Source organism: Fundulus heteroclitus, chromosome 7 (assembly GCF_011125445.2).
Source record: "Fundulus heteroclitus isolate FHET01 chromosome 7, MU-UCD_Fhet_4.1, whole genome shotgun sequence".
NCBI lineage: Eukaryota > Metazoa > Chordata > Actinopteri > Cyprinodontiformes > Fundulidae > Fundulus > Fundulus heteroclitus.
The window spans coordinates 9476378-9503219 of record NC_046367.1 but is presented as its reverse complement, the minus strand read 5'-3'; the positions used below and the strand labels follow the sequence as shown (position 1 = coordinate 9503219).

The following is a 26842-nucleotide window of genomic DNA, read 5'->3' as shown; positions in this document are numbered from 1 at the left end:
TTAAATGGCGTTTTGTGTAACTTAAGATGAAATTATCAAGCTAATGGCGACATGGTCCGGATGTGACCTAACACACATCATTTACGGTTGATCATCCACCTACAGTACCATGTAGCTTTTGGTCTCACCAATTTGGGTCTCAATTATTTTCCGGAGAAATAGATACCTTAATAAAGTCAAGTGTCGTAAAGGTTATTGATTTTTATTTAGCAAATAATTCCTTTAAATGCTATTTCCTGAAATAATTTTTTATCTAACTTGGAGTTGCACTGTGAATGGGTTGAACATATACCAATTCTAAATTAGGCTACTTTTACACTGCAGGTCTTGATGCTCAATTCCGATTTTTTGCTGAAGCTGGATTTTACTGAGGGGGCCGTTAATACATACTATTATTAAATGCAGCCGTCATCAGACTTCTGTCTGAACAGTTCAAAACTGCACAGCAGCCCGCATGCGCTATTAACAGGATATATCACAAAGCAGCACACCGTTTACAGAAGTAATGGTGAATTTAATTGTTTCAAGAAATGTTCAATAAAGGTTAAACACTTGAAAAGAAAACACTCGAAAAGAAAAACACAGATACCAGCTGACGTCTCTCCTTGTTATTAGAAGGCTGTTGAGCAATGGAGCCAACAATATTAGGACTCCATCATAGCGACGCAGTAAGGTAAGAAGAAAGCAGCACAGCTATTAGCAACGGTCTTTTATGGAGTGCTAACTGCTATTACTCTGTGTGGATGTGTAGTGAGAGACAGGAGAGTGAGGTGAAAGACAGATAAAAATGCGACCTGCCCATTCATACTGTGGACGCTTTGAAAAATATCCGATACGTATGCGTATAAGTACCACATATGGAAGTGGCACAAATCAGATTTTTTGGGGGGGGTGAAAAGACTGGAATTGGGACGTTCACACTGCCATTAAAAGACAGATATGAGTTGCATATGGGCAAAAAGATCAGATTTGGGCCACATTTCCCTTCAGTGTGAATGTAGCTGAAGTTCAGCTAATTTAACTTCATTCCATATTCTTTAGATGAACTTCGGTACTTAGTAACTTAGTGAACCAGGATTCCATGAATCATTCTGGTGATGGTTTTCAACCATTTTTATATTTCCATTTGTTCTTTAGTGTGTACATAATTCCTTAATTTTTTTATTTTAATTTTGCTTGGTAGTTTAGTTAAGTTTCACTTGCCTAGTAGAGATACTTTGTTCACTAAAATGTATTGTTAATTCAGATAAACAACACTATAGGTGGTGATCCCTGGATGTGTATTTCTGTTGTTCAATTCTTATATTTGAAGAGAAGTTTTCCTCCATTTATTCCATGTGTGCAGAGTGTGCTGTTAGACGAATCATCCTAATATCAGCTGACTAAGATAATATTCACCTTACAATATCTAACAGACCGAAAGTTATTTAATAAACATTAAATAACTTAAAAACATGCGTAGTGGCACAACATCACCCATGCCTCAGTGTATATTTAAACACCTGTTCTCAATGTTTTTCGCTGCATTCTCCCGCTTCCCTGCTCCATTGCAGTGTTCTGCTAGTGTTCCACAACCTGTTTGCCTGATGCCTGTCAGTATTTTTTGTTCTTTAGTAAACCTTTTAACTCACCACACTTCTGCCAAGTCCCTCTCTTCACTTTGGTCCAGAACAAACCATACCATTCATGAAACAGCGATTAGTTATCAAACAGCTTGTCATAGAAGGGCCAAGGCCGAAGCAAACCTCTAACTGGTTAAAGGTTTCCCGTTTACAAAAGTGTCATGGTGGCTCACGTGAAAACTGTTTTCATAAACATTTACACTGAACTATGAAGAATCACTGTGATCCATCTCTAGGATAACTGTTAAAATGTGGGGTAGCAATGTTTTACATACATGGCAGGGATATCTCAGATTGGTTAAAAGGAAAAGCAAGACATCTCAAGAGGGTTTATTTGTTTACACAACTCATACATAGTGTCATGTTTAGAAAACAATGACTGAATCAGGGCAACCACGGAGACAGGCAGTTTAGTTAAATAAGGTATATTGTCAAAAAGCTGGGTCACGGGGGTGATGCTGTCAGGCGGGATTATCTTCTGGTCTGCTTGAAAGGACGAGGGAAATGGTGAGTAACAGGCCGTAGCTGAAGAGAAAGTGGAGAGCACTAAACTCAGAGGCAGACGCTTGGAAAAAGCCAGGGAGGGTGGTGTCCAGGGTCCTGGTGCAAATCCAGTGGCTCTCTATTCCAGTGCAGATGGTGTAGGAGGGTGGACAGGCAGGTGAGCTCAGGGAGGAGGACTAATGCAGGCAGGCAATCAGAGGAATCCAGTTTCCTGGGAGAGTCTGGGTTCGAAGGTTCTTGGAGCTTAAATAAATGGTTCTAGGAAGAAAACAGAGACACGGAATTAAGACTGGTCTTGGGGGAATTTAAGGAAAAAGAGTTAGGTCGGTCACGTACCACGCTGGAAGCGAGAAAGAACTGACGCCCTCTACCTGGTTTCTGCTCCTTAAGAAAGGCTCTAATCAGCAGTGATGAGGAGCACCTGCCTGTCACGCCCTGCAGAGAAGAGCGAGGGAGAGAGAGAGCCCAGACCTGCACCCAGACCTGGAATATGACACATAGGGTCATTTAAAGTGCTTCACAAGAAAACAAAGGGTCAGAGATCAGACACACAATAGAAACAGCAAGTACAGCAAATTTTAGCAAAAGAAACAAACTAAGATGATAGAAAATTAAATAATGAAGTAATCTTTGTCATTTATGGATAAATACATAATATAGTTAGGTAATAAACACATGTTATGGATTTCAGAATAGTAAACAAAGATAGCTGAAGGTTTCCTTGAACAGGAAAAATTATTTGGATGCTGCCAGGTCTTTCACATCTGCCAAAAATGAAAAAGGAAAATGAAAACTTCTGGCTCCTAGTCAGTAGAAGAGCATTTGCCAATTTTGCTGCCACTTGTGATCCAAATACAGTCAAGGATTTCAATGCTGTAATATGATCAAAGCTGCTTGTTATGATGTGAACAGACCCTTATATTACTCACACATCCGAGCAGATGCATTACATAACCAGAGCTAGCATTAAGAGAGAGAGAAGGTGTGTGTGTGTGTGTGTGTGTGAGAGAGAGAGTCTTGAACCAGGTGATTCATGGTTAGTAGTTGTCCCTTAAAATTGTTCAACAATTGTAGTAATGTATGCAGGGTAATGAAGCAACAATGCTTCATTACCCAATGAGAGACATTATCCACAAATGGAGAAAACATGTAGCTGTGGTGAAGACACTAAATTTATTGAAAGAACACTTCAGCCATCAGGCATGTTAATCTATGACAGGGATCACCAACCTTTTTGAAACTGAGAGCTACTTCATTAATGCTGTGTCATACAAAGGACTATCTGTACTGACCTTTGAACTAAAGAGTCAGAGCTTATCTTAACTTTATGTAATATAAACATCTGTTAAATCTTTGTAAATACAAGTATGTTTAAAAAGGAAGAGCAACTGGATAAAATAGCATTTTACATGAAGCTCACTTGAGGGTTTTGCTATTTTATGAACAGGTTTAAGGACACCACACATGGCTCCTTGGCTACCTGGTGCCCGCAGGCACAATGTTAGTGATCCCTGATCTATGATGTGAAATTAAGTGTCACACTAAAACCCCAAAACTCCAAAGTGTTTTATTTGGAAGTGATTTTAAGGCCAACATGTATAATTAATAAGTGGAAAGAAAAGTTTATAATATCACAGTATAAAACTAACTATTCAATGAAGGCCTTGCAGGTTTTTCAGAGAACAAATAGAATCATGAAGACCAAGAATCACACATGACGGGTCATGAATTTAGTTGTGGGGAAACTTTAAAGAAGGTTTAGTGTAATAGCCAGACTCTGGACCCAAGATTCAGCCACAACAGGTCAGTGACGCTTCAACAAACTTTATTAAAAGGGTAAACAAGCGCGGGCTCTCGGGACGCACTGCTCACGCTCGAGCTGGAACACCTAGAAGCAGAGAGACAGGTTTGTGACCAGCGATGGCAGGCGTGACACTGTGAGAAGAGCTGGATCACTAACCTGACTGAGGGTGAACCAGGGAGCTGAGAGCCGACTTGTGACAGGCGAACAGGTCCGGGGCGGAGGTCCGTCTGCGGACTGGGCTGGCGGGGCTGAAGCAGTTGAGCGGCTGACAGACAGACAGGCAGTCCGTTCGGGGCTCTCCAAGGGCATTATCAGGAGGAGGTCCGAGTTCGGTGTCAGGAGGCAGAGATCCAGCGGCAGCACAAAAGGGGCAATCCGAAAAGGCAGGTCCAGGTCCAGTTACTGGCGGGCTCAGAGAATCACAGGGGTTAGAACGGGTTCTGGTACTAACAGGCAGGAGGGTCAGGCACACAGGCAGGCAGTGCAGGATAGAGTTAGTCCAAAGTCCAGAGGCAGATCCGATCAGGTTTCCAGGCAGGCAGACAGACAGACAGAACAGGTAGAGGCAGGCTCGGTAACAGAAAGCAGATCAGGTTGGGTAACAGACAGGCAGGCAGAATCAGAGTTGCTGGAATGTTCTTACCGGGATAGCTTGAGACAATCTGGCACTGGTGGCTGGTCTGACGGCAGCTCTTATACTGGTGAGAACAGGTGGAACCGATGAGGGATGATTGCAGGCAGGGTGGAGCAGGGCAGGTGTGCTGAGTTATGGATCAGACGAGCAGCAGTGCCGAGATCACCACATTTAGCTTGTAAATGGTAAATGGACTGAGTGTATTTATCACTTTAAGTTGTAGTGACCACTGCAAGCACTTTACTCTGAGGCCACAAACAACCATCCATTCACACACTGAACCTTGCTATAAATTACCTTCCTCTGGTGATATGCAGCAAGCTGTAAACAAACACATACGTTTCTAATTGCAAGACAATTAGCCCACTCTTCCCTCTGAGCCACAGTTACCCCATTGAGACAAAACAATGACTCAGGCGTTAAACAGGGTAGAGGTCTTTGCAATCCTTTATCTGTAAATGGGCAGAGTAGGGGTGTAACAGTACAGGTATTCCTACTGAAAATATATGGTAAAGCCGTGATGATTTGGTAAGGACATGTACCATAAGGTTTCTCATGCAGCTACAGTCGATAAAGAAAGGTGGATCGAGCCAAAACATGTCAGAGGTTTTCAACAACAATAAGGTATGTAGCTCGGCTACACTGAGCTTGGTTATTCACCTGAAACAACTTCAAGCCTAACTGAAAACATCAGAAATACTGAAAAAAAAAAAAAAGAAAAATCAGCAATATGCTGTTCCATTCCCTAGCTATAGTTTTCAATGAGCCCAACATTGTATGAGATGCAAGTAAGAGATTTCTGATTGATGAGAGGGGAGTTTTCCCATTGCTGCCCATCCTCCATTCCGGTACAGCTCCAGTAAAACTCCAAAAGGATTTAAACATTTTTATACTCAAATATGGGTGCAGTCTTTTTCTACATTAACCATTTTCAAGATGTGCTATACGCTATCTATCCAGGCACTGAATATGCCTTTTTATACTGCTTCATTAATTTTTTTTAAAAAGCGAACCAAATCTCCAGTCAGTTCTATACATTTGACTTCAAATTTTAGAAGATGAATAGAAATACAGTTCAGTAACACAAAAAGTAGTATTTGTCTACCGCTTACCGAGTTAAAAAATTACAAGTTTTTATTTATTTTTCCTGATGGAAGTATACCAAAAACATCCCAAGCCCTGACTTTAAAACCTGTATGGACCGTGCACCGTTTACTCCTCTAGCAAAAACTGTGGATGACTGAAAACCTACTGAGTCATGGCCGTCCACTGAAACACATAGACCAACTAAAGAGGGCATTAATCAGGGAAACAGGCAAGTGGCCCATGGTAACGCTGCAGAGAAGTGTTAAGTATTTTAACAGGACAACTATTAGTTGTTGACTCCACAAATCTGGCCTTTATGGAAGAATGGAAAGCAGCAGGCTATTGTTCGTTGAAAGCTATAAGAAGTACAGTTAGTTGTTTGTCACAAGCCATGTAGGATGCAGATCAAATACATGGAAGAATGTGTTCTGGGCAAGTGGCACCAAGTTATAAGGTTTTTGGCCTATATGTAAAATGCAATGTTATCATATAAGAAAACCTGTTTGAGGCTTAAAGAGATTTGACACTGAGGCAAAGACTGACCTTCTAGTAGAACAGTGACCCTGAAAACACATATAGTTAAATAGGAATACCTTTGCAAGTCAAATTAGTATACAATTATTTACATAGCTACCATCTAGATTTTGTGTTCATAAAAAAGCAGCTTGTTTATACATTTTCAATCTGTCTAGGATAGCGGTCTCAATCTCAAATCCTCAATGGCCAATATCCTGCAACTTTTATTATGTCCTCAAGGACTGGAGATAAAAACTAGCTGTCTCTTTCTCAGTCCTCAATCACAATCCAAGTGTAAAAATATCGACAAAAACTTTAATATTGCAGTACAATTCTTTGAAAAGTGGTGTGTGAAGAAAACCACATGATTTTGAAGTGATACCAGTTAATGAACATGAACCAGAAAAATGTACCCGCTGTCAGCAACTTGAAGCATTTGACTCACTTGATGGCAAGTACGAGCTGTCACAGAGGACGTGTACCTTTAGGCGAAACGGAATGTTCCTTCAGGCCTAACATTTTCAGAGGCATCACGGCCTTGACACTCACTTTGTCAGCAGCTGAGCATTTGGGAGAGCTGAACGCTGGATTTCCTCTGTTTGAATCATCTCATATCTAATTATATCCACACTGAAAAAAAAACCCACCTTCGACAGCAAAAAAAAAAAAAAAAAGACAGTTCTAGAGCTAGTGAAATGTAAGACACTATACTTGTACTACCAATCTGAGCTTCATTTGATAACATATGTCTTCAGTGGCCTGCAAAAGTATTTAGCCCTGCACCGTCATGGTTTTTATATGTTTTGCCCACATGCAGATACAATACGGAAGACAGAACGCAGTTTAAGATGTTTATTAAAGGGTTTAGGTTACAGGGATCGATACGATATAATGAGATCTGTCGAGGTCTGAACGTCAGTGCCGGAGGAACAGCGGGAAGAAAGAAGAGAGGTGTTAAAAGGAGAACAACCAGGGATAAAATCCCCAGATGCCGAGCCGCTTACGATTTAGTTGAGCGAACCTAACCGGGGAGGGATAGTGAGGGAAACTCTGAGGCCGAGTGCTCACGAGGGTAACGGGTGGTTAGCAGCTGGAGGGCGGACTGATGGTACGTCGGCGAGGGATCCGGAGCGAGCCACGACAGGCGGGGAGACAGACGGTTTGACCAGAGATCAGAAGGAACCAGCAGAATCCAGGGAAGGGAACCTCGAGCCCGGCAACACCAAGGGAGTAAGAGTGAAATGCCAGAGCAATATCTGAGCCAAGGGGATTTTTTTAACGCTGGTTCGTCGAGCAGGACGTCAAGGCGGGTGAGTAATCCAAAACACAAACTACGAAAAAGCAGGAGATCCAAAATTATTAGATTCAAAAGATACAAAAGACTGACAGGTTCAGGTTTTCAGGATCAGGTCAAAGGCCACGTCGTACCACGACTGGGTAAGGCTCTGGTGTCTTCCATCTGTCTGTGCCTTCCTTAAGACGCCAGTGAACAGCGCTCCAAACGAGCCGCAGGTGTGGGCCACGCCCCCCAGCAAACTAGAACCCACCTGTGGAGCAGAGAACCCTGACATACACTATAAGTTTGCTCACACCCTGAAATGAAAAAAGGAGTGTTTGAGCATTATTTCATTTACACAACATCCCTAAACTTTGAAGATGTGTGTGTGTGTGTGTGTGTGTGTGTGTGTGTGTGTGTGTGTGTGTGTGTGTGTGTGAAGCTACAACAAATAGGACAAAACAGAAAAAAAAACTGAACAGGGCACACGAAGGGAGCCTAAGAAGGAGGGCTAGAAGAGAAAACAAAATCCAGAATTCAGGGGGACCTGTTGGAGATGGTCTCATGCAGGTTTAGAGTTTAGTCTGACGACGCTGTCTCAGCCGGACCCTCATTAACATGAGAAGAGGTGTCAAGCAGACCTATAGTGGCATAAGGTGAGGTGCTGAGAAGAAACACTGAGGCGCCATGCAGACCCTAAGAGATGAGAGCTCAGGGTCCCCAAAGGCTTGGGCAAAGGCGTCCTCTGGACCCCCAGTGTAATAGGAGCATGCTCCACAGTAGCACTGTGGTGGCATGGTGAAGATGAAGATGGTGGTGGGTGGCAGTAGTATGCCCTCACTGCTGCCTCATTATTCTGCTCTAGCTCCTTTAATTTCACAAAATCAATCAAGGAATGGAGATGAACAGATCTTCCTTATAACTTGATCTGCTGAGCATAAACTCGTAATTGTTTCTCCAGCTCATCAGGCGTGGCCAAGGTGAGCAGATGTTATTGGGATGACAATGGCTTGTGTGGTGTATTTGTGGAGCTATGAGACACCACTGCAGCTGATGTGGGAGTGCAGACTCTGCTGTGGTGAGAGAGTTTGAAGATGACCCCCCCCTATGTCGGTGCCGTCTGCGATGAGCTGATGAGGTGGGCTTCACAGCTGCAACAGCACGCTGGAGAGGAGAGGAGCGGAGCCTAAGCAAACCTATCCCTGGAATAGGGATCGCCAGTCTTAAACCATTTTTATGGCGATGGTGGCTTGAAGAAACCTGTAGAGCAGCTTAAGTTCTTCTGACACCAGGGGGGGAAAAAAAGGTCCATGGATCGCTGGGTCCTGGTGCCGATGAATGAAAACTGTCAGGAATGGCTCGTGGTATGGACCTAAGAACAAACAGGTAGGCATGGTAAGTTGAGAAATGTATTTAAAAAAAAAGAAAAACTTCCATGCAAATATGGGCTACAGAACAACGCATGGCATGAACAGAAACAGTATTCACCCATGAGTAGTGAATAAACTCATGCTCATGAGTGGCCGGGTGCGGGTGAATATAAGGGAGAACATGGGAGATTTTGAGAGCGTATGGCATGTATGCCTGTGCAAGTTCTCAGTAATCAGGGTCATCGCAACAGCAAAAAGCCTTAAATCGGAAGGAAGCGGACTTGTGCTCAGTTTTTCTGAAAACGTTTCAACACCTATCCAGGAGTCTGTGCCATGTAGTTTGTAAATTTCATCATCTCACAATGTTGGATGCTGAATGACTCCTCCCCAAGGAAGACTGAATGCTGAAACTGAATCAAAAAGTGCTTGAGTCTTTCTAAGACAATGTTTTGTTTTTTCAGTTTAACTGTAAAAAATACATTTCAAATTATGTATGGATAAAAGTTAGAAACTATTAATATAGTGTGATTTTACATCAGAAATATGGCACAGGGCTGTATAAACATTTCTGTCTCTGTACAGAAATATGACTTGGCTTATTATATGTATTCTGTAAAACTTTTGTTGTTGAAGTATAAAATGTAAACACTCCTTTTGATAGATCATCTAATAACTTCCAAAACCCACGGGCTTGTATAAAAGTCACATGAAAACCAGCAAAGGAAAATATGCAGCTAAAATATTACCACACTTTACTACAGTGAATATAAGCATACTGTGAACCCATACACCACCTACAGTTCAAGCAATCAACTATTTGGACAGGGTTGTAAAAGGATCATTGCTTCAGCTAAAATATCTTGTATTCCACTACAATTCTGCTGGTGAAAATTATCACTATTTAATTCTTCATATGCACCAGCTTGCAAATATCCTAGAGGTAGGATTTACTTTAAATGTTTCCAGTTGCAAAACTCTGACAACCAAGGAAAAAAAAGACAATTTAATTTAAGTTAGAAAAAAAATAGTTGTAGTTTTAGTTATGTTACTTTTTTTGTCCTGTTCCTAGTCAAGATGGAATTACTATTCAATCAAATGCTGCTAATTATATTGGCAAACCTGGTAAAGACACATTTCCTTTCTTCTTTCAAAACCCCTTTCCCGCTAGAGCCTTCGGCACCAGGTTTCTTGGACTTCTTATCCTAGATTTTGTGTTATTCTACTCTCCCTTGGTAATTCATGAGTATTAAGGAACACTAATATTGATCATAGGTTCTTTTTAGTAAAACGATCTAATGCTGAGGAATTTAGAAAAATACACACACACATATATATATATATATATATATATAGATATATATATATATCCGTCCGTCCGTCTTCTTCCGCTTATCCGGGGTCGGGTCACGGGGGTAGCAGCTTCAGTAGGAAGGCCCAGACGTCCCTCTTCCCAGCCACTTGGGCCAGCTCCTCCGGGGGAATCCCAAGGTGTTCCCAGGCCAGCCGGGAGACATAGTCCCTCCAGCGTTTCCTGGGTCTTCCCCTGGGCCTCCTCCCGGTGGGACATGCCCGGAACACCTCACCAGGGAGGCGTCCAGGAGGCATCCTGACCAGACGCCCGAGCCACCTCAACTGGCTCCTCTCGACGTGGAGGAGCAGTGGCTCTACTCTGAGTCCTCCCCGGATGACTGAGCTCCTCACCCTATCTCTAAGGGAGAGCCCAGACACACTACGGAGAAAACTCATTTCAGCCGCTTGTATCCGGGATCTCGTTCTTTCGGTCACGACCCAAAGCTCGTGACCATAGATGAGGGTAGGAACGTAGATCGACCGGTAAATCGAGAGCTTCGCCTTGTGGCTCAGCTCTCTCTTCACCACAACGGATCGGTACAGCGCCCGCTTCACAGCAGACGCTGCACCAATCCGCCTGTCGATCTCCCGCTCCATCTTCCCCTCATTCGTGAACAAGACCCCAAGATACTTGATCTCCTCCACTAGGGGCAGCACATCCTCCCCAACCCGGAGGAGGCACTCTACCCTTTTCCGGTTCAAGACCATGGTCTCGGATTTGGAGGCACGGATTTTCATCCTGATTTTTTATATATATATATATATATATATATATATATATATATATATATATATATATATATATATATATATATATATATATAGAGAGAGAGAGAGAGAGAGAGAGAGAGAGAGAGAGATGTGTGTATAATTTGTGTGTTTATTATATTAATATGTTACTGCAAAATATGTAACTGCGTGTATATATCTCATCTGGTTTGACTTCAGTTTAAATAGTTTTGGTTCTGAATAAATATGTGTAATCTAACTGAAAGGTCACAAGCATTGTGAACATCTGATCAAAATAAAATCTGAGCTGCCTCCTATTCATTCTGGCAGCAGCTGTCTGATCTGTGGTCTGACCCAAGATGGCCACCCTGTAGGCACGTCTGCCTAGCGGCCGCGTCCATTAGGGTCTACGTATATAATGTCTATGATTATTCCCTTTAAACTGTGCGTGTGCGCATTCCCCAGCATCTGGATTCAACGGGCACAGAAAAGCTATGCTGTGCAGTAAATAAAATCCAAGCGGAACTGTAAACAAAATATTAATAAACCAAGTTATTTTTTTTTACCATTTTGCAACTCTGGTGACATGGTGTACCACGGCCCCGCTCTGTGAGCGCCAGGTGCTGATCGGAGCGCACCACTGATTGATGGGTTGGGCAGACGCCTTTATGGTTGCGCTGTGCTTCTTTGTTCTGAGCCTCGTTTCAGAAAAAACGGCTGATCTAGCCTGAGTAGAAAGCTGCTACTCTTGAGTAGTTCTACCTAACTCTGTCATACTCAGCGTTTCCGGTTTCAGAACAGATAATATAAGTCATCATCTCCAAGTCTGACAGATACGGTCTGTCTCAAGCAGTCTTAGCAGTTACACAAGTGACTCACTGTAAACAAAACAATATTTTGTTTACAGTTCCAGGTTCGGTAGACGATCAGCAGACAGACTGAACGAGAGCAGGCAGGCTCGGTAGTCAGGAAACGGATCCGGTCGGTACACAACGGCCAGAGATCAGGCGGGTAGTCAGGTCAGGCAGAAGTTGAAAGACAGGTCAGGCAATCAGAATCTGACTGGAACAGACAGGGTCAGAAGTCGAGAGGCAGACAGGTCAGGATCAGGTAATCAGAAGAAATAACACTGGAATAAGTCTCACCAATGGCTCGAAATAATCTGGCACTGAAACCTGGTCTAGAAGTTGGTTATAAACTAATGGGAGCAGGTGAAACAGATCTGAGGTGATGAGGAATGGGCTGAGCTAAACAGGTGTGTGACATGAGAAATTAGACCAGACAACAGTGCCGAGATCATGACAAAAAAGGGTACTCATTATATTGCTGCCTGTACCGAAATAGTCAGCATCTTTCCATTGCTATTTTCCTTCAAATACTAAGAGCAGAATTTCTTATTTCCGGACAAAATGTTACACTGCTAATTCGGAAAATGCTGCTTTTACCAAAACAAAACTGTTGATCTGCCCACCCTTAAAGCTTGTTTCTGCACTCAGGTTAAACCTTCTCTGGCCTGGTGTCAGTCATAAGCTAGAGACAGCCTACAGTGCCCCTCTAGGCAGGTGTGTGTGATAGTCTGTGACTGGGATGCGAGGGATCAGCCACAATCTTCCCTGCACACCTCAGAGTCCTGGAGGTGTACAGGTCCTGGAGAGATGGAAGATTGCAGCCAATCACCTTCTCTGCAGACCGGATGACACGCTGCAGTCTGCTCTTGTCCTTAGCGGTGGCACCAGCGTACCAGATGGTGATGGAGGAGGTGAGGATGGACTCAATGATGGAGGAGTAGAAGTGCACCATCATTGTCCTTGGCAGGTTGAATTTCTTCAGCTGCCGCAGGAAGTACATCCTCTGCTGGGTTTTCTTGGTGAGGGAGTTGATGTTCAGCTCCCACTTTAGGTCCTGGGAGATGATAGTTCCCAGGAAGCGGAAAGACTCCACAGTGTCAATTGTGGAGTGACAGAGGGTGATGGGGGTAGCTGGGGCTGAGTTCTTCCTGAAGTCCACAACCATCTCCACTGTTTTTACAGCGTTGCGCTCCAGGTTGTTCTCCCTGCACCAGGTCACCAGATGGTCAGCCTCCCACCTGTAGGCGGACTCGTCACCATCAGAGATGAGTCCAATGAGAGCGGTGTCGTCTGCAAACTTCAGGAGCTTGACAGACTGATGACTGGAGGTGCAGCTGTTGGTGTGCAGGGAGAAGAGCAGAGGAGAAAGAACACAGCCCTGGGGGGAACCAGTGCTGATGAGCTGTGAGTCAGAGTCATGTTTTCCCAGCTTCACGTGCTGCTTCCTGTCAGACAGGAAGTCTGTGATCCACCTGCAGGTGGAGTCGGGCACATTCAGCTGGGAAAGCTTCTCCTGAAGCAGAGCTGGGATGATTGTATTGAAGGCAGAGCTGAAATCCACAAACAGGATCCTGGCGTAGGTTCCTGCAGTGCCCAGGTGGTGGAGGATGTAGTGAAGGGCCAGGTTGACAGCATCGTCTGCAGACCTGTTGGCTCTGTAGGCAAACTGTAGGGGGTCCAGGAGGGGATCGGTGATTTCTTTAAGGTGTGAAAGCACCAGGCGCTGAAAGGACTTCATAACCACAGAGGTCAGAGCGACGGGTCTAAAGTCATTAAGTCCTGTGGTCCTTGGTTTCTTGGGAACAGGGATAATGATGGAGGATTTGAAGCAGGCACGTGACATGTTGCCAGTAAGGTGTCTGTGAACACTGGAAACAGCTGATCAGCACAGTGCTTCAGGGTGGATGGAGAGACAGAGTCTGGCCCAAAGAAATACATTTAAGGCTGAGACATCTAAAACACAGTGTGAGTGCCCAAATGTTGTGAAACAATTGTTGGGGGGGTATTATTATATTCTGATTAATTTAGCAATCATGCCTGCCATTCCAAGCATTTAGCAACTCACAGTGAGTAAATCTTTGGTGTAGACAGAGCATCTTCTTAGCACTAAATGAGTTTAAGTAACACTTGCATAATATGTTCATAAATTCTTAAGCAGTGGTGCTTATGCAATATGTGAAACATATCTCTAAATCTCTGAATTGCCACAGAATTTTTTAATTTGTCCAAAAAAGTAAGTGGTAGATTGACTTAGGTAGAGGTCACATCACATACACTGTACAACAGTATAAAAACATGTGATTGCAATATTCCATCCATCCATCCATCCATTGTCTACCCATTTATATGTGCAGCATTGCGGTGGTGCTGGTGCCTATCTCCAACAGTCAATGGGTGAGAGGCAGGGAACATATAGGACAAACAAACATGCACACACACGCACTTAAACCTAAGGGCAAGTGGAATAGATTACAATATTATTTTTGGATAAAAATCATTGATGAATTTTGTTTTTCTTTCATATATTTTATTACCATCATCCCACAATAATTTCTAAGCATAGCGTTTAGCTAAACTATACCTCATGTGGGAATTTAGGGCATGGGAAGTCCATCTAACATTATTGCCATGGAGTTGGGTGCATGGCAATTGAAATTTGATATAAGCGTCTTATGTTGCATCCAAACAGTCTAAATATTGTAATGTTGCAAAAATGTATATGTGATGACTGCAAATGAATATAATGCATATATCAACTATATATACTAAAGAATTTTAAATGGTTTCCCTTGATATTTGGTCTACATTTCCCTTCAGTTTTGGATAAAACAATGAGCCAGACATTGACAAAAACACAGTGATTACAGAAACAACCTAGCTGAAAAAGGATAAGAAGAGGTTAAAACTACTCCAAGGAAACAGTATAATAATGGCAAAGAACTTATTAAGGGAACAACAGACTGAGGGCTAAAATGATTGCAAACATACATATCATACGGAAAGGTGTTAGGTCTAACAAAGGTACACAATTCCAATCTGATAAAGGATGTGAGGTTTTCAGAACCCAAACAAATTACTGAACCTTTTTATACAATAATTGCTTGAAGGTTGATCCTTTTAAGTGGAAAAATGACAAGCTGTCCTCCCACTCACTCTGAGTCATCCCCCAATACAGACATTCTGCTGTCATTCTAAATTGCAAATAAATTATTATTTTAGTGTCAGTTGTTACTTTCTGTAGACTTTGAATATGCTCTATTCAGTCTTAGACAGTTAAATATTTGGTTGATAAAGCTGCAGAATATTGTTTTTCCATTTTAGCATCAAAACATAATGAACGCTAACCATGTTTTGACCCTCCTGTTCCCAGTGTGGAACCACTGGAGCCATAGAACTGCCAAATTATTGCCCTCCCTCATTTACAACTCTTACTCCTATTGTATCCCTTACCTTTTCCCACCAGGATGCAATTGCTCAGTTTATGTTTTGCTAACGTCACCATCATCCAAAACCTTTTGGCCTGGGAATTTTTCATTAGGTTTATCGCAATAAGGGGTAAAAGCAAGCTGTCAATGCATGAATTCCGGTATAGGAAACCTAATAATGCAATAGCTCAGGAGATGGATTTCACCAGCACCAGGGCAACTAAATACACTCCATTCTTCTATGTTTGCTTTGGGAGGAATCACAATCAAAATCAACTTTATTCATCAAGTTTGAAGGTACAAACAAAAAATTTGACTTTGAATACCAACACACACATCGTGTAATAAACAAAAAACAGGCAGACAAGTAATAGAAAATACATTAATCAGAGGAGAAAGGTAAGAACAGGAGCAGTATGTACAGGAAAGTATTATTGATGCATGAAGTAAAGTTTCTGCTGGGCACTACTTTCGGATGGTGTCAATGTGTGAGGACGGCTATCAGCTGGTTTTTCAACAGCACGGAGCCGGGTCTCCAATTCTGACACCCTCGCCTCCAAAGCTACAAAAACACTACATTTATTACATGTACCATTATCTCTAAAGGAGGCAGAGGAATAACTAAACATCTGACGAAGAGAGCAGAAGATAGGGGGAGACTTGGACAGAGACAGAGAAGCTGAGGGACAGATAGGGGAGAACGCCATTGTGAGGCTAAAGCTAGGTTAGGCTAAAGCTAGGCTAGCGCCCTTTTACCACGCCGAGAAAAGCAAACCGTGTGAAACATGAGGAGTTCCCAAACATGAAGTGCAGCAACACAGAATGTTTAAAAGTGCTTATGTGTTAGAAATAGATGTTACAGCCAAGAGATTAAAGATAAAAGCGAAGGAGTCTCACTGGACAAAGAATATGGATGGTCCTCCATCTCAACAGAAAACAGCAAATAGAATACTCTATTGTGGTTGTGTTTGCTTGTTTTATACTCCTCCATGACTGTGCACGTTCAGACATATAGGGGAAACACGTATGGCTGACAAGTGTGTCCCCTTTCGACTGCTGTAATCAGAAATAGCGATGCCATATGTCGCCTCTAAGTGGGTTCACAACACATATGTATCTATAAATGACTAATTCTAAGTTATGAAAACGTTTTCATTATTGATGTGATGTTGTTAGATTTTGCCAGAATATACATTTATAAAAGCAATAGTTGTTTTTTGATAATTAAAAGCCATATTAGTTACACACTGTCAGTTTAAGGAAGTATTCCTATTGATTAATGCCCCCATTGATTACCATGCCTACCGTAATCTATTCAGTCAGGCTTCAGAGCTTATCATTGCACTGAAACAGCTCTGGTGAAAGTCACTAATGATATTATCATGCCCTCAAATAAGGGACTGCATTGGTACTTGTCCTGTTGGATCTCAGTGCTGCATTTGATACAGTTGATCACAGTATTCTCCTACAAAGGCTTGAACATATTGTAAAGATTAAAGGAAAAGCATTTGGCTGGTTTAAATCTTATTTTTCTTTCAGATTCCAGTTCGTTCATAACAACAATAAATCTTCTTTAAACTCCAGGGTCACTTGTGGAGTACTGCAGGGTTCAGTCCATGGACCAATTCTCTTTACTATATATATATGCTTCCAATTGTCAAAATTATCAACTGCATGGGATTATTTTCCACTGTCATGTTGATGATGCTATATTTATCCATAAATGCTGAGGAATCTAATCAGTTACTTAGACTGCAGGCATGTTTTGATGACATCAAAACCTGGATCACTACAGTTTTCTCAGAATTTAAAAGAAGAAAAATTAACATTTTAATCTTTGAACCCGAGTTCTGAAAAAACAAACTTCTTAATCAATCACCAAAAGGAGCAATATGTAATATTGACACCTACTGTTGCAAATCGGAACAACACATACACAACACCTTCTTGGAGAACAGCCATTTCTCAATGGTCTGTTGCTGGTTTGAATCCCCACTGAATTTTTACTTACACAGGACAGGTAAATGATGTTGTATTCTCTTCTATTTCTGGTTCACTTCTCTTACTGGCTTCCATGTTTGCTGGCTGCTGCTCATTTGCCAAGATAAAATAGCAAATATTGCGCTCTGTTTTGGGAACCCTGGGAACTTTCATGTGATTGGCTCAGGAACCAAACAGGCTATACACTGCACCAAAGTAGTTCTGTACCTTACCTCTTGGTTTGACAGGCCAAAAATGTGCCTCTGACATTGTTGATGGAGAGGACTGATTGTTTATAGGGGATGTTATTTCCATCCTGGGTGACAAGTGAGAATGATTTTGGTTGATTTTGCAGTAAATTTCTTACTTATTGCTCCTTTAATCTGGATTGCGTTAAATTAACAAAACTTTCCTTTTCGACAAAGCTTATAGTTAGAGTGGTTTAGGTTATCCATAGCTATCTCTGTAGTTTTGCTGCTATAGGCTTAGGCTTCTGGAGGAGATCAATATATATTTCTCTCAATCTGCTGAGTACTCCAACTGTTCTCCAATTTTGCATTATTTGTTGTTATTTTAACTTTTAACTTAATGTTGTCTTTGTCTTTTTTTCTCTTCATAGTAGGTGCATCTGGTGTGGCCTTGTACACCTTGTACACCTGTTGCTTTCTTCTTGGCTGCTATTTTTGTAGGTTCTCTTCTTTCATAATCAAATTTCCTTTCCATCATGATGGCTCTGCCTCACTTTTGTTATACCTTGGGTCCACATCGACACAATATCATGACAGGCGAAGGTTTGTTAATTCACGTGTTAGCTTTATACCCTGCATGGCTTGTGCCAAGCTGCCTTGACATCCCACATTGGGAAATCATTGATTCTCCCACCTAAACAGGAGATCTCTGCAGCACCTCCAAATTAAATGCCTCTCAGCTACTTCTCTAATTAATGCGCTCCCTCCCATACAAGTTAGTTTAGTTGGACTTCAATGTAAAGGCGGGTTTGCATTTGTGGCCTGCTCTTCTTATTTTCATTTGACAAATCAATCCAAACCATCTGTACAGTCTGCATCATCATATGGTCTGTTCATTGTTGCCATACATCCTGCTGATATGTGGTAATAATCACGTTGTCTTACACATAGAATTTTGCTCCAATGTACACTATGAATGTGTAGTTGAATGACAATAAAATCTGTCTAAGTCTAAGATTTTAAAAGTTTGGGATATTGTTTTCCACCATCACCCAACCAAGGCAGAACTTCTTTCCTGGCCTGTCAGCTGAGTTACTTCAATAAACTCCATTGGAGTTTGACGTGAAAATGGGGTGTGGATACTTTGCAAGGCTATGTAGTATTTTTTCTGACATCTCCTTCCTTCCTGTCTGCAGGGATTTCAATGCCGATTCCTGTACTGGGACTCAGAGACCATTCCAAAGTTTTCAAAAATGGGAACTGCCTGTTAACAGATGACAACTTTGTACTGGTGGGTTCCTTCATTGCCTTTTTTGTTCCACTAACCATCATGATTGTCACCTACTTCCTGACCATCAGTGCGCTACAGAATGAAGCCACACTCTGCTTGGACCAGCTTGTTCCCCGGCCCAAATGGAGCACAACATTCACACTGAGCTTCTTTCCTCAAAGTTCTGTATCCTCTGAGAAACTCTTCAGACGCTCAATAAGCCGAGAGGTTGGAGGAAGAGGAAGCACTGGCGGCCTCGGTGGTGCACGTGGGAGCATCTCCAATTCGATGTTTGGCCGGCGCACTATGCAGTCTATCAGCAATGAGCAGAAGGCATCAAAGGTGCTGGGAGTTGTTTTTTTCCTCTTTGTGGTCATGTGGTGCCCGTTTTTTATCACAAATGTACTGATGGTTGTGTGCCATCGCAATATATGCCATCCAGAGGTCATGGAGGGTCTGCTAAACATTTTTGTCTGGGTCGGATACTTGTCTTCGGCTGTCAACCCACTTGTCTACACACTTTTTAACAAAACATACCGCTCAGCTTTCATGCGCTACATTCGCTGCCAGTATCAGCCAGAAAAAAAACCTCTTCAACTCATACTGGTGAACACCATTCCACCTATGGCCTTCAACTCCACTCAGTTACCCCTGGATGACATGGGGAAGTTACACAACGGAACAATACGATGTGAGAAGGAATCAAGGGATTTCGTCTTGCCTGGGAAGGAAAAAGAGAAGTGCAAACAGGGCAAAAGCCAAAGAGACAAAGATGAGAGCAGTGTGTAAGAAAACTCTAGTTAAAGATGGTATAGATGTTTTGGATTAAAGAAATCCTGCAATTAATCTCTTTCAATTGGTAGGGACACTCACTGTACCATCTCAACCAAAGTGTGAAGGCTTGAGGTCATGAGGTCATACCTAATATGAAGAAAAATAAATTATTGCATTCTCAAAATGTTCTTAGTATGTTCCAGAATCATCTAAGATTTGACCATTTTAAAACACTTTGAGGAACTGAGAAAAACGTATCCCTCACCAGTTGAGTGGTTGATTTAGAGATTTAAAATTTAATTTTGAAATCTAGCTGGTCTTTAATGGCATTCTTCCGTGTAAAGGAAGAAATACGCCTTTATTCACCTGGCCACAATGAAAGACACCACATTTTGTAAAATAATGGTATTTTTGCATAACTTCATTTCCTTCTGGCACTCACATGCTGTAAACCCAGTTGCTCATTCACTCTGCCAGCTTTCTGGCATCCTACCTTCCATCAAACTGTACCTTTGGGTGGATCAGAGGGGATTATACGGGATTTGCTCCCACTTCACGGAGAGAAGGTGTCAGACAGGGAAAACTTGGCACACCTCGACTCCAAACACTCACAAAGGTCAGATTAAGCTGCCAAAAAAAACTTTCTGCCTCTGTTCTTTTGGAACTCTGTATGAAAAAGATTATATTTTCAAGACTGAAAATGATTGTTGCATTGTATTGCCAATATGAAGACTGCAAAATGAGATTATAATAGCAGGAAGTAATGGATTTAAATGTAGATGTATCCTTTGTGAAAGTCAGAGCTCATTTTGTGTTCTTACTAAACGATGGGTGGACATTTTCACAGTTGTTTCAGTCATTACACATGGTGTCCAGTGTTTTGATAGGTGGTATCCACATGTTTAAACCTTTGTATGAAAATTTGTGAACGTGGTACTGATGTGACAGACTGAATAACGTGACTCATTAATGCAAAATGTGTTGTTCAGGTGAAAGCTGCACATTGTGCATCATCTTTTGGGAGTAAAAGCAGAACTGTGTTCTTTCAATACAATATTTTTGTATTTGCTAAAATTTTCAGAATGCCATAATAGCAATGAAGGTGAAGGATGATAATGCAAAAGTAATCCTTCAGAATAAATTGAAGGTTTATTCTGAAGTCCACAATGTGAAACCAACCAGGGACTGACAGAACATCTAACCAATACACAAAACAGTCATTTCTAAAATTCTTGTGGTTACTTGCCCACTTGTAAAAGACAGCCTTCTCAAAAAAAAAAAAAAAGGTCTTTATAGGCACAGCAGTGAGAAGGCAGCCAGGGAGGGGTGGCTAAAATCTATATATTTTTTTTCAGATTTTAAAGACTAAGCTATGCTTTGCTGAAAAGTTTTTTAAGTTATAGTTTCCTAACGTAGAAGACATAATTATTACATTGCATTTGGGCAAAGGTGAATAAATCCTCATAGATGTGGAAGGCTGACAGCTAGTCAGACCCTGTTAGCTGATTTTTTTTAAACGTTGTTATTTAAAACAGCTCAATTTTAACCTAATTGTGGGGACAAATTTATATTTGTTTATTATCTCCATTTTTACAATATGCAGTTATCAGGATTGTGGATGCTTTATATGCTGAGCAATTTCCTTCTTCTTTAAAGTTAGGTGGGCAAAGGATGCCAAACCTGCCAATATGTTGCAATAATGTCTTAACAATTACAAGATCTGGAAAAACAGAGGGACATACTAGTGTGGCAGATTGAGATAAACAACCAACTGCCAGTGTCATTTAGTATATTAATGGGGGTGGTATTTGGCTGAAGAAACAGTAACACATTTTACAAATTGCTCCTAATAATGTTAAAGGCACTATTACTGATGTTCCAAATTTCAACATTCTGTGCTATTCCTTTAATACTTGGGAAAAGTTCAACCTCATATTTTTAAAACAGTTTCTTCATCTCAAAGAATGAACACACAGGGTATGTTAGCTACCAGCATCTTCACCATCTTTGATGTGTTTTATTTGGAAATCATGTGACAGACCAGCACAATGTAATGTATGATTCTGTGGGATAAATGATCCATGGTTTTCAAATTGTGTGTATATATATATATATATATATATATATATATATATATATATATATAATAAAAAAAAATATATATAATAAATGTTCTTCTTGCCCGGCCTAATTATGTGGACAGACAAGTACTAGGTTTGTAATCTCTTACACTCTCTTTTTGAGTGATAGCGTGAACAGTGCTCTGTACAATGTTGAAATTAGGATATTGTTTTATAATCTCCCCAGTCGTTCTGCTGTGTCCCTTGGTTTTTGATGATGTTCTTTGTTAAGGGTATAGTGGACGATTCTTCTGGAAATTTTTGTAAGCAACTCCCAAATCCCTTTTTGAATAACTGTGCATGTGCAAGACCATGTTATCTGTTCTCCTCAGGGGGATTGTGTAAAATAATCTACCAAACACACTGTGGTGTTGTTTCTTTCTTCTGAGGCCTTCCTCTTCTTCTCATAAACTTGTTTGCTTCTTGTAACTCTCAGCCAATTTTCAAAGTGAGAGCAGAAGAGCTACATTGAATGGCCGAACCTGAAGCTAATTGGATACATAAACACTCGAAGTGCGCAATGAGCATCCAGCAAGTAGAAACTAACAAGGAATGTGCACACCGGCATTACGTGAGCACATCACAAGGATTGGCTCGTGGGATAACAGATTAGATGATCCCCTCAGAATTCAAAGCTGAGAAAAGATTGTCCACTATACGTTTAACTAATGTTCTCTACCAAACCTTTGAGGCCTTCCCAGAACAGCTGGATTCACACGGATATTAAATCATGCACAGATGAAAGTTAGGTTATTTCTGAAGGCAATTACTATCACTGGATTGTATTTAGGTGTATCTTATTACATATGCACACCCCCCAGTTCAGATTTTCTTTTATTAGCAATTAAACATTGTGTATTATTTTCCTACCACTTGCAAAATGTTGCATGATTATACGTTGGTTCATCAAATAAAATCCCAAAAAAGTTTCTATTCTAATGCAACAAAATCTGAAAAAGTTCCAGAGTGTGAAGGATTTTGTAAGACGCTACAAACAAATGAGAGCCATTTCTATTACCACCCTAGCTCGTGACTCACAAACAAAGTTTAGGGTTAAGAGAAAGCTAGGTCCATTGTGTTCATATGCACTCTTTGTGTTGCCGTTAAATTGATGTGACGGTTGTCAAACCCTCTACTGATGTAGTTCTGGAGCCACAATGTAAGTTTGGTTTGGAATAAATGTATTTTCTTATTCATTTATTTTGGATTCAAGTGTTTAATGGTGGCAATCACATTTCTTTTGTATGTCAGCTATTGATGTTTAAAGGTGACATTTTTGGCTTTTTCTTTTTAAGTTAAAGTAAAGAGGATAAGTGGGAGAAATTTGTGAGTTTCTCATTCTTTAAACAACCTGTGTGTTTGCACATTTGTAACCAGCTCCCTCTTTGAACAAGGGTTAATGGGAGAAAAGGTTAAAGAGAAAAAAAACAACAAATAAACAGGAACAACCTTTAAACCTAATGTAATTTCCATTCTTCAAGATGAATTTAACTATTCATTAATTACTTAATATCAAATATGCCAAGATCTATTTAAATCTGTGGAACCTTCGCTGAAGATTTGCTCATTTTGGTTTAATTTCCCAACTCTAGAGAAATTTGTGTTTATAGATGCCCAAATATTCCCCATTTTAAAATCAATATGAACCTACTCACTGAGAAAAACCATGTGGGCAAAAGGAATTAGAGATCACTGTGGAGCGAGAGAGTTTATAGGATTCTGGCATTCATTTCCCACCAATTTTTAAACTCTTTTTAATAAATCTTGGTAAAACTATGATGTCTATTATGTCTATATAATGTTTTTATGAGTCATACCATATACTTTTCTTCCTCTTCTTTTCTTCTTTTAGCAAAAAAAAAAGAGTCATACCATATCTACAACCTCAAGAGCTGGTGTCCTGCAACTTTTAGACATGTCCCTTACCCTACACAATTGAATCAAATGACTGAGCATACAGTCAAGGACTGCCTTTGGAAAGCTCTAATTGGTAAGAACTCTCTAGCCAAAGCGGGAGTGCATCAGCGGTCGTCATGATAAGTGCTATCCGAATAGTGCAAACAGTAAAAAAGCAGGTAGGAAAAAGAGCCTGTATGTAAAAGAGCCATGAGGACATGGCAACTCTGACCCATGCGTACACTCAATTTGGACACAGGAATTGGGAACACAGATGGTGAAGTGATTAATTGCAGCAAAACTGCATAATGATTCCTCTCTGAGGACTATTTCACAAAACCAAGATAAAGGATTAAGCTGGGATTTTCCAGATATCCTGGCTGAATTAAGCCTGGATTCGATTTCACAAAAGCACTAACACATAAATTCCCAAGGTAATTTATTCTCTACAACTAGCCTGCTCCAGACCAGCCTTAGTTAATTCTGGTGCCTTTTCTGTTCAGTCAGTGGTCACACTGATCAGAAACCAATCAGTTCTGTCTATGATTCTGTTTCCTTATTTTCGTATTTTTCTGTTTTTATCAGCCTGCATTAAAATACCACTGATACACATTGGTATTCAGTCAAGTACTATTATTATTTTAAAATTATAATGATAATAATTAACATAATAATAATAATAAACATATATTAACTTTATTACTATCCACGCAGGCATTACTACTGTGAAATTGTGTTTTGAAGGCTGATGTTGTTCTGAGTTTGACACAAATGCCTTAAATAGATTGCATGTGTTGATGAAGAAGCAAAGATGTTGTCAATAAAGTCCGGCGTTACGCCATTTTCCATGAAATTCTGTGACTTTAAGGGGCACTATTTTACTGACTCCTTCTGAAAAAAACATTTAAATGCAAATATTTGTGTTAATAATTAATGCCACTATGAAAAACATATATGAGGCTAATGGTGCTTTGCAAAAGCTGTCTGCTAAAAAAAAAAAAAAAAACGTTAATCCCTTTTTACTGCTCTACTGCTTCAGAAGTAATGGGTCAGCAAAACAGTGCCCTCTAGAGTCAAAATCGGATAGATTAGAGAAAGAGGTTAAACTTTTTTTTTTTTTTTGCAATTTAAGTAGTGCCAAACAAATCTGTTTTAATTTTTAATAGCCCCAGTGTTTCCTGTCTTGAGTCTGATGGACTTCAGTTCCTCATAAGGCTCCATCAAAAGTTGCTGCTTGTTTGGTTTCAAGATCGGCACACACAACTCATCCACTGTAGCATCAGTGAGTCTGGGACTGACCTCATGGTCTTTTGTCGACAGGCGGGGACGAGCATTTTTGCTGGATTACTTACACCTGGTTTGACTTAGCTGCGTTTTCTGAGGCTGAACTGGGCTGTGTGAAACAGACAAAGCAAGACGCGTTGATCACGCTATAGTTCAAGCCTGGCTTTGTCGCTTATCCTGGATTTCCAGATTCAGCTTTGTGAAATAAGCCTCTGATACTCAATTTTACTCCATAAAGGACATTACTCATAGGTCGACTTTATCATAAGATTTCAAAACCACAGTTTTATTTATGCTTGCACTGGTAACACATACATAAGAATATTTTCTTTTGAAAAATACCCATAAGCTAACTTAAATCTTAAATCAAATCTGCACAACATTTTATCTGAGTTTTCTACAATTACTTTCTTCTCCCTGATGATCACTAGGGTGACCTGTACCACAGTTTAATAGATTATTGTGACAAGGTGTGAGGCAATTGCTTTAATTGCTGTAAACAGTCAAATACAGCCATGTATAATTCTGCTCAGTGGATGCAATGGCATGGCTGGAGGACCTTGGAAATGGGAGGATTAGGAGGGAACACGGTTTCTGTGACCAAATATTTCCTGGCCGATGAATGGCCGATTTCCATCCAGTTGTATTCTCTCCTGTGGTAAGTCTTCCCAAAGCATGTTAGGATTTAGGCTGTATTTTGCATCGGGAGGGGAAAGGCGTGATCCAGGAAGCCAAGGATCTAGCACTGCTCTATCAGGATCCCCAGAATCCCCAAGAGCAAAAACCACTATGATCTTAATGTTGGCTTTTCTAGACAGCTAAGTAGAAGTAAAAGATGCTGAGAGAAAGCTGAAACAACATACGCCTGATATTGTGAATTGTGAATAAGATGGGTTATGTTCTTTATAAATTCTATTGGAAGTCCAGGACAGACCCTACTGCAGAGATTTCCAACAGTATAATCCTTCTACTCTTTGATTCGATTGTAAAGATTTTCTTTCAGAGAAACCTAAATTTAGAACATTACACACATTATGCTGGAACCCTTAATTTAGGAGGAAAGAGAGGGTGTCATATTTAGATAATCTATTTTGCCCTGAGCAAGAACTGTCCAACCATCCAATCTATCTTTATAAAACAGTCAGGAACAGCCCAGTCCATCTGTCTTCTTTTTAAAATAGAACTAGCCAAGAGCATGTGTGCATTCAAAAGCACACAGAGTGTAATTTCAGAAAGTATGACACAGTACAAATTTTAAATGACTGTCAAGATTTAAAAACAAGACAACAGTGAATGTAATATAATTAGAGGGCCTTTAAAAAAATGTAAGTTCAAATATTTATAAAATTCTTTTTTTTCTCTCCAAAATAACATCTGTCCCTGAGAAGGTAATGTGGAGGACAGAAAAGATGATATGTTTGTAATAATTTATAAATAAATATTGTTCTTTTAAACCAACGTAGAGACCTTTCTACAAGTGGAGTTTGAAATGTTCACGTTATGCTAAAATCCTGCAAATATGATTTTATACTTTCTTTAGGTCACAGCACTGTTACAAAAACTGTTAAACATATCTGGCACTAGATGCCGGTATATCCAGCAGTTTTACAGACATGTTGCAGCCCCTAATTCTCAATGGGCGTCACTCGATAACTAAGCCCCATCATACATCAGAGACCTGATTGCTCCATATGTTCCTAACAGAGCACTTCGCTCTCAGACTGCAGGTTTACTGGTGGTTTCTAGAGTCACTAAAAGTAGAATGGGAGGCAGATCTTTCAGTTATCAGGCTCCTCTCCTGTGAAAGCAACTCCCAGTTTGGTCCGTGAGGCAGACACCCTGTCTACTTTTAAGAAAAGGCTTATAACGTTCCTTTTTGGCAAAGTTTATAGTTGGAGTGGCTTAGATTATCCTGAGCTATCTCTGTAGTTATGCTGCTATAGGCTTAAGGCCACTAAATAATCCACAGCAACAAATAGTTTTTTCTCGTAGTTGGGGTGGGAAGAACACAAAAAAAAGTTTGTTTTGCCTCTGTCTATATGTAGCGCACAAGACACTTTGCTGCAGAAGTCCACCTCACGTCACGTCAGACCTGGGGAGGGGGGAACAGAGAACCGAGCACACAGAGAGCTGAAAGCTGAGACGCAGACACACGATAGCTCACCA

At 40.8% G+C, this 26842-nt stretch overlaps 1 protein-coding gene across 1 annotated transcript in view; it reads left to right on the top strand.

Annotated features, from left to right (window-relative positions):
• htr2aa (5-hydroxytryptamine (serotonin) receptor 2A, genome duplicate a) overlaps positions 1-19533 on the top strand; it is a 116715-nt gene extending 97182 nt beyond the window's left edge. Inside the window, exon 3 of the mRNA XM_012853070.3 lies at positions 18529-19533. Within this exon, the coding sequence (XP_012708524.2) occupies positions 18529-19391 (863 nt within the window). The 3' untranslated portion in view covers positions 19392-19533. The remainder of the gene's footprint in view (positions 1-18528) is intronic.
• The last annotated feature ends 7309 nt before the right edge of the window (positions 19534-26842 follow it).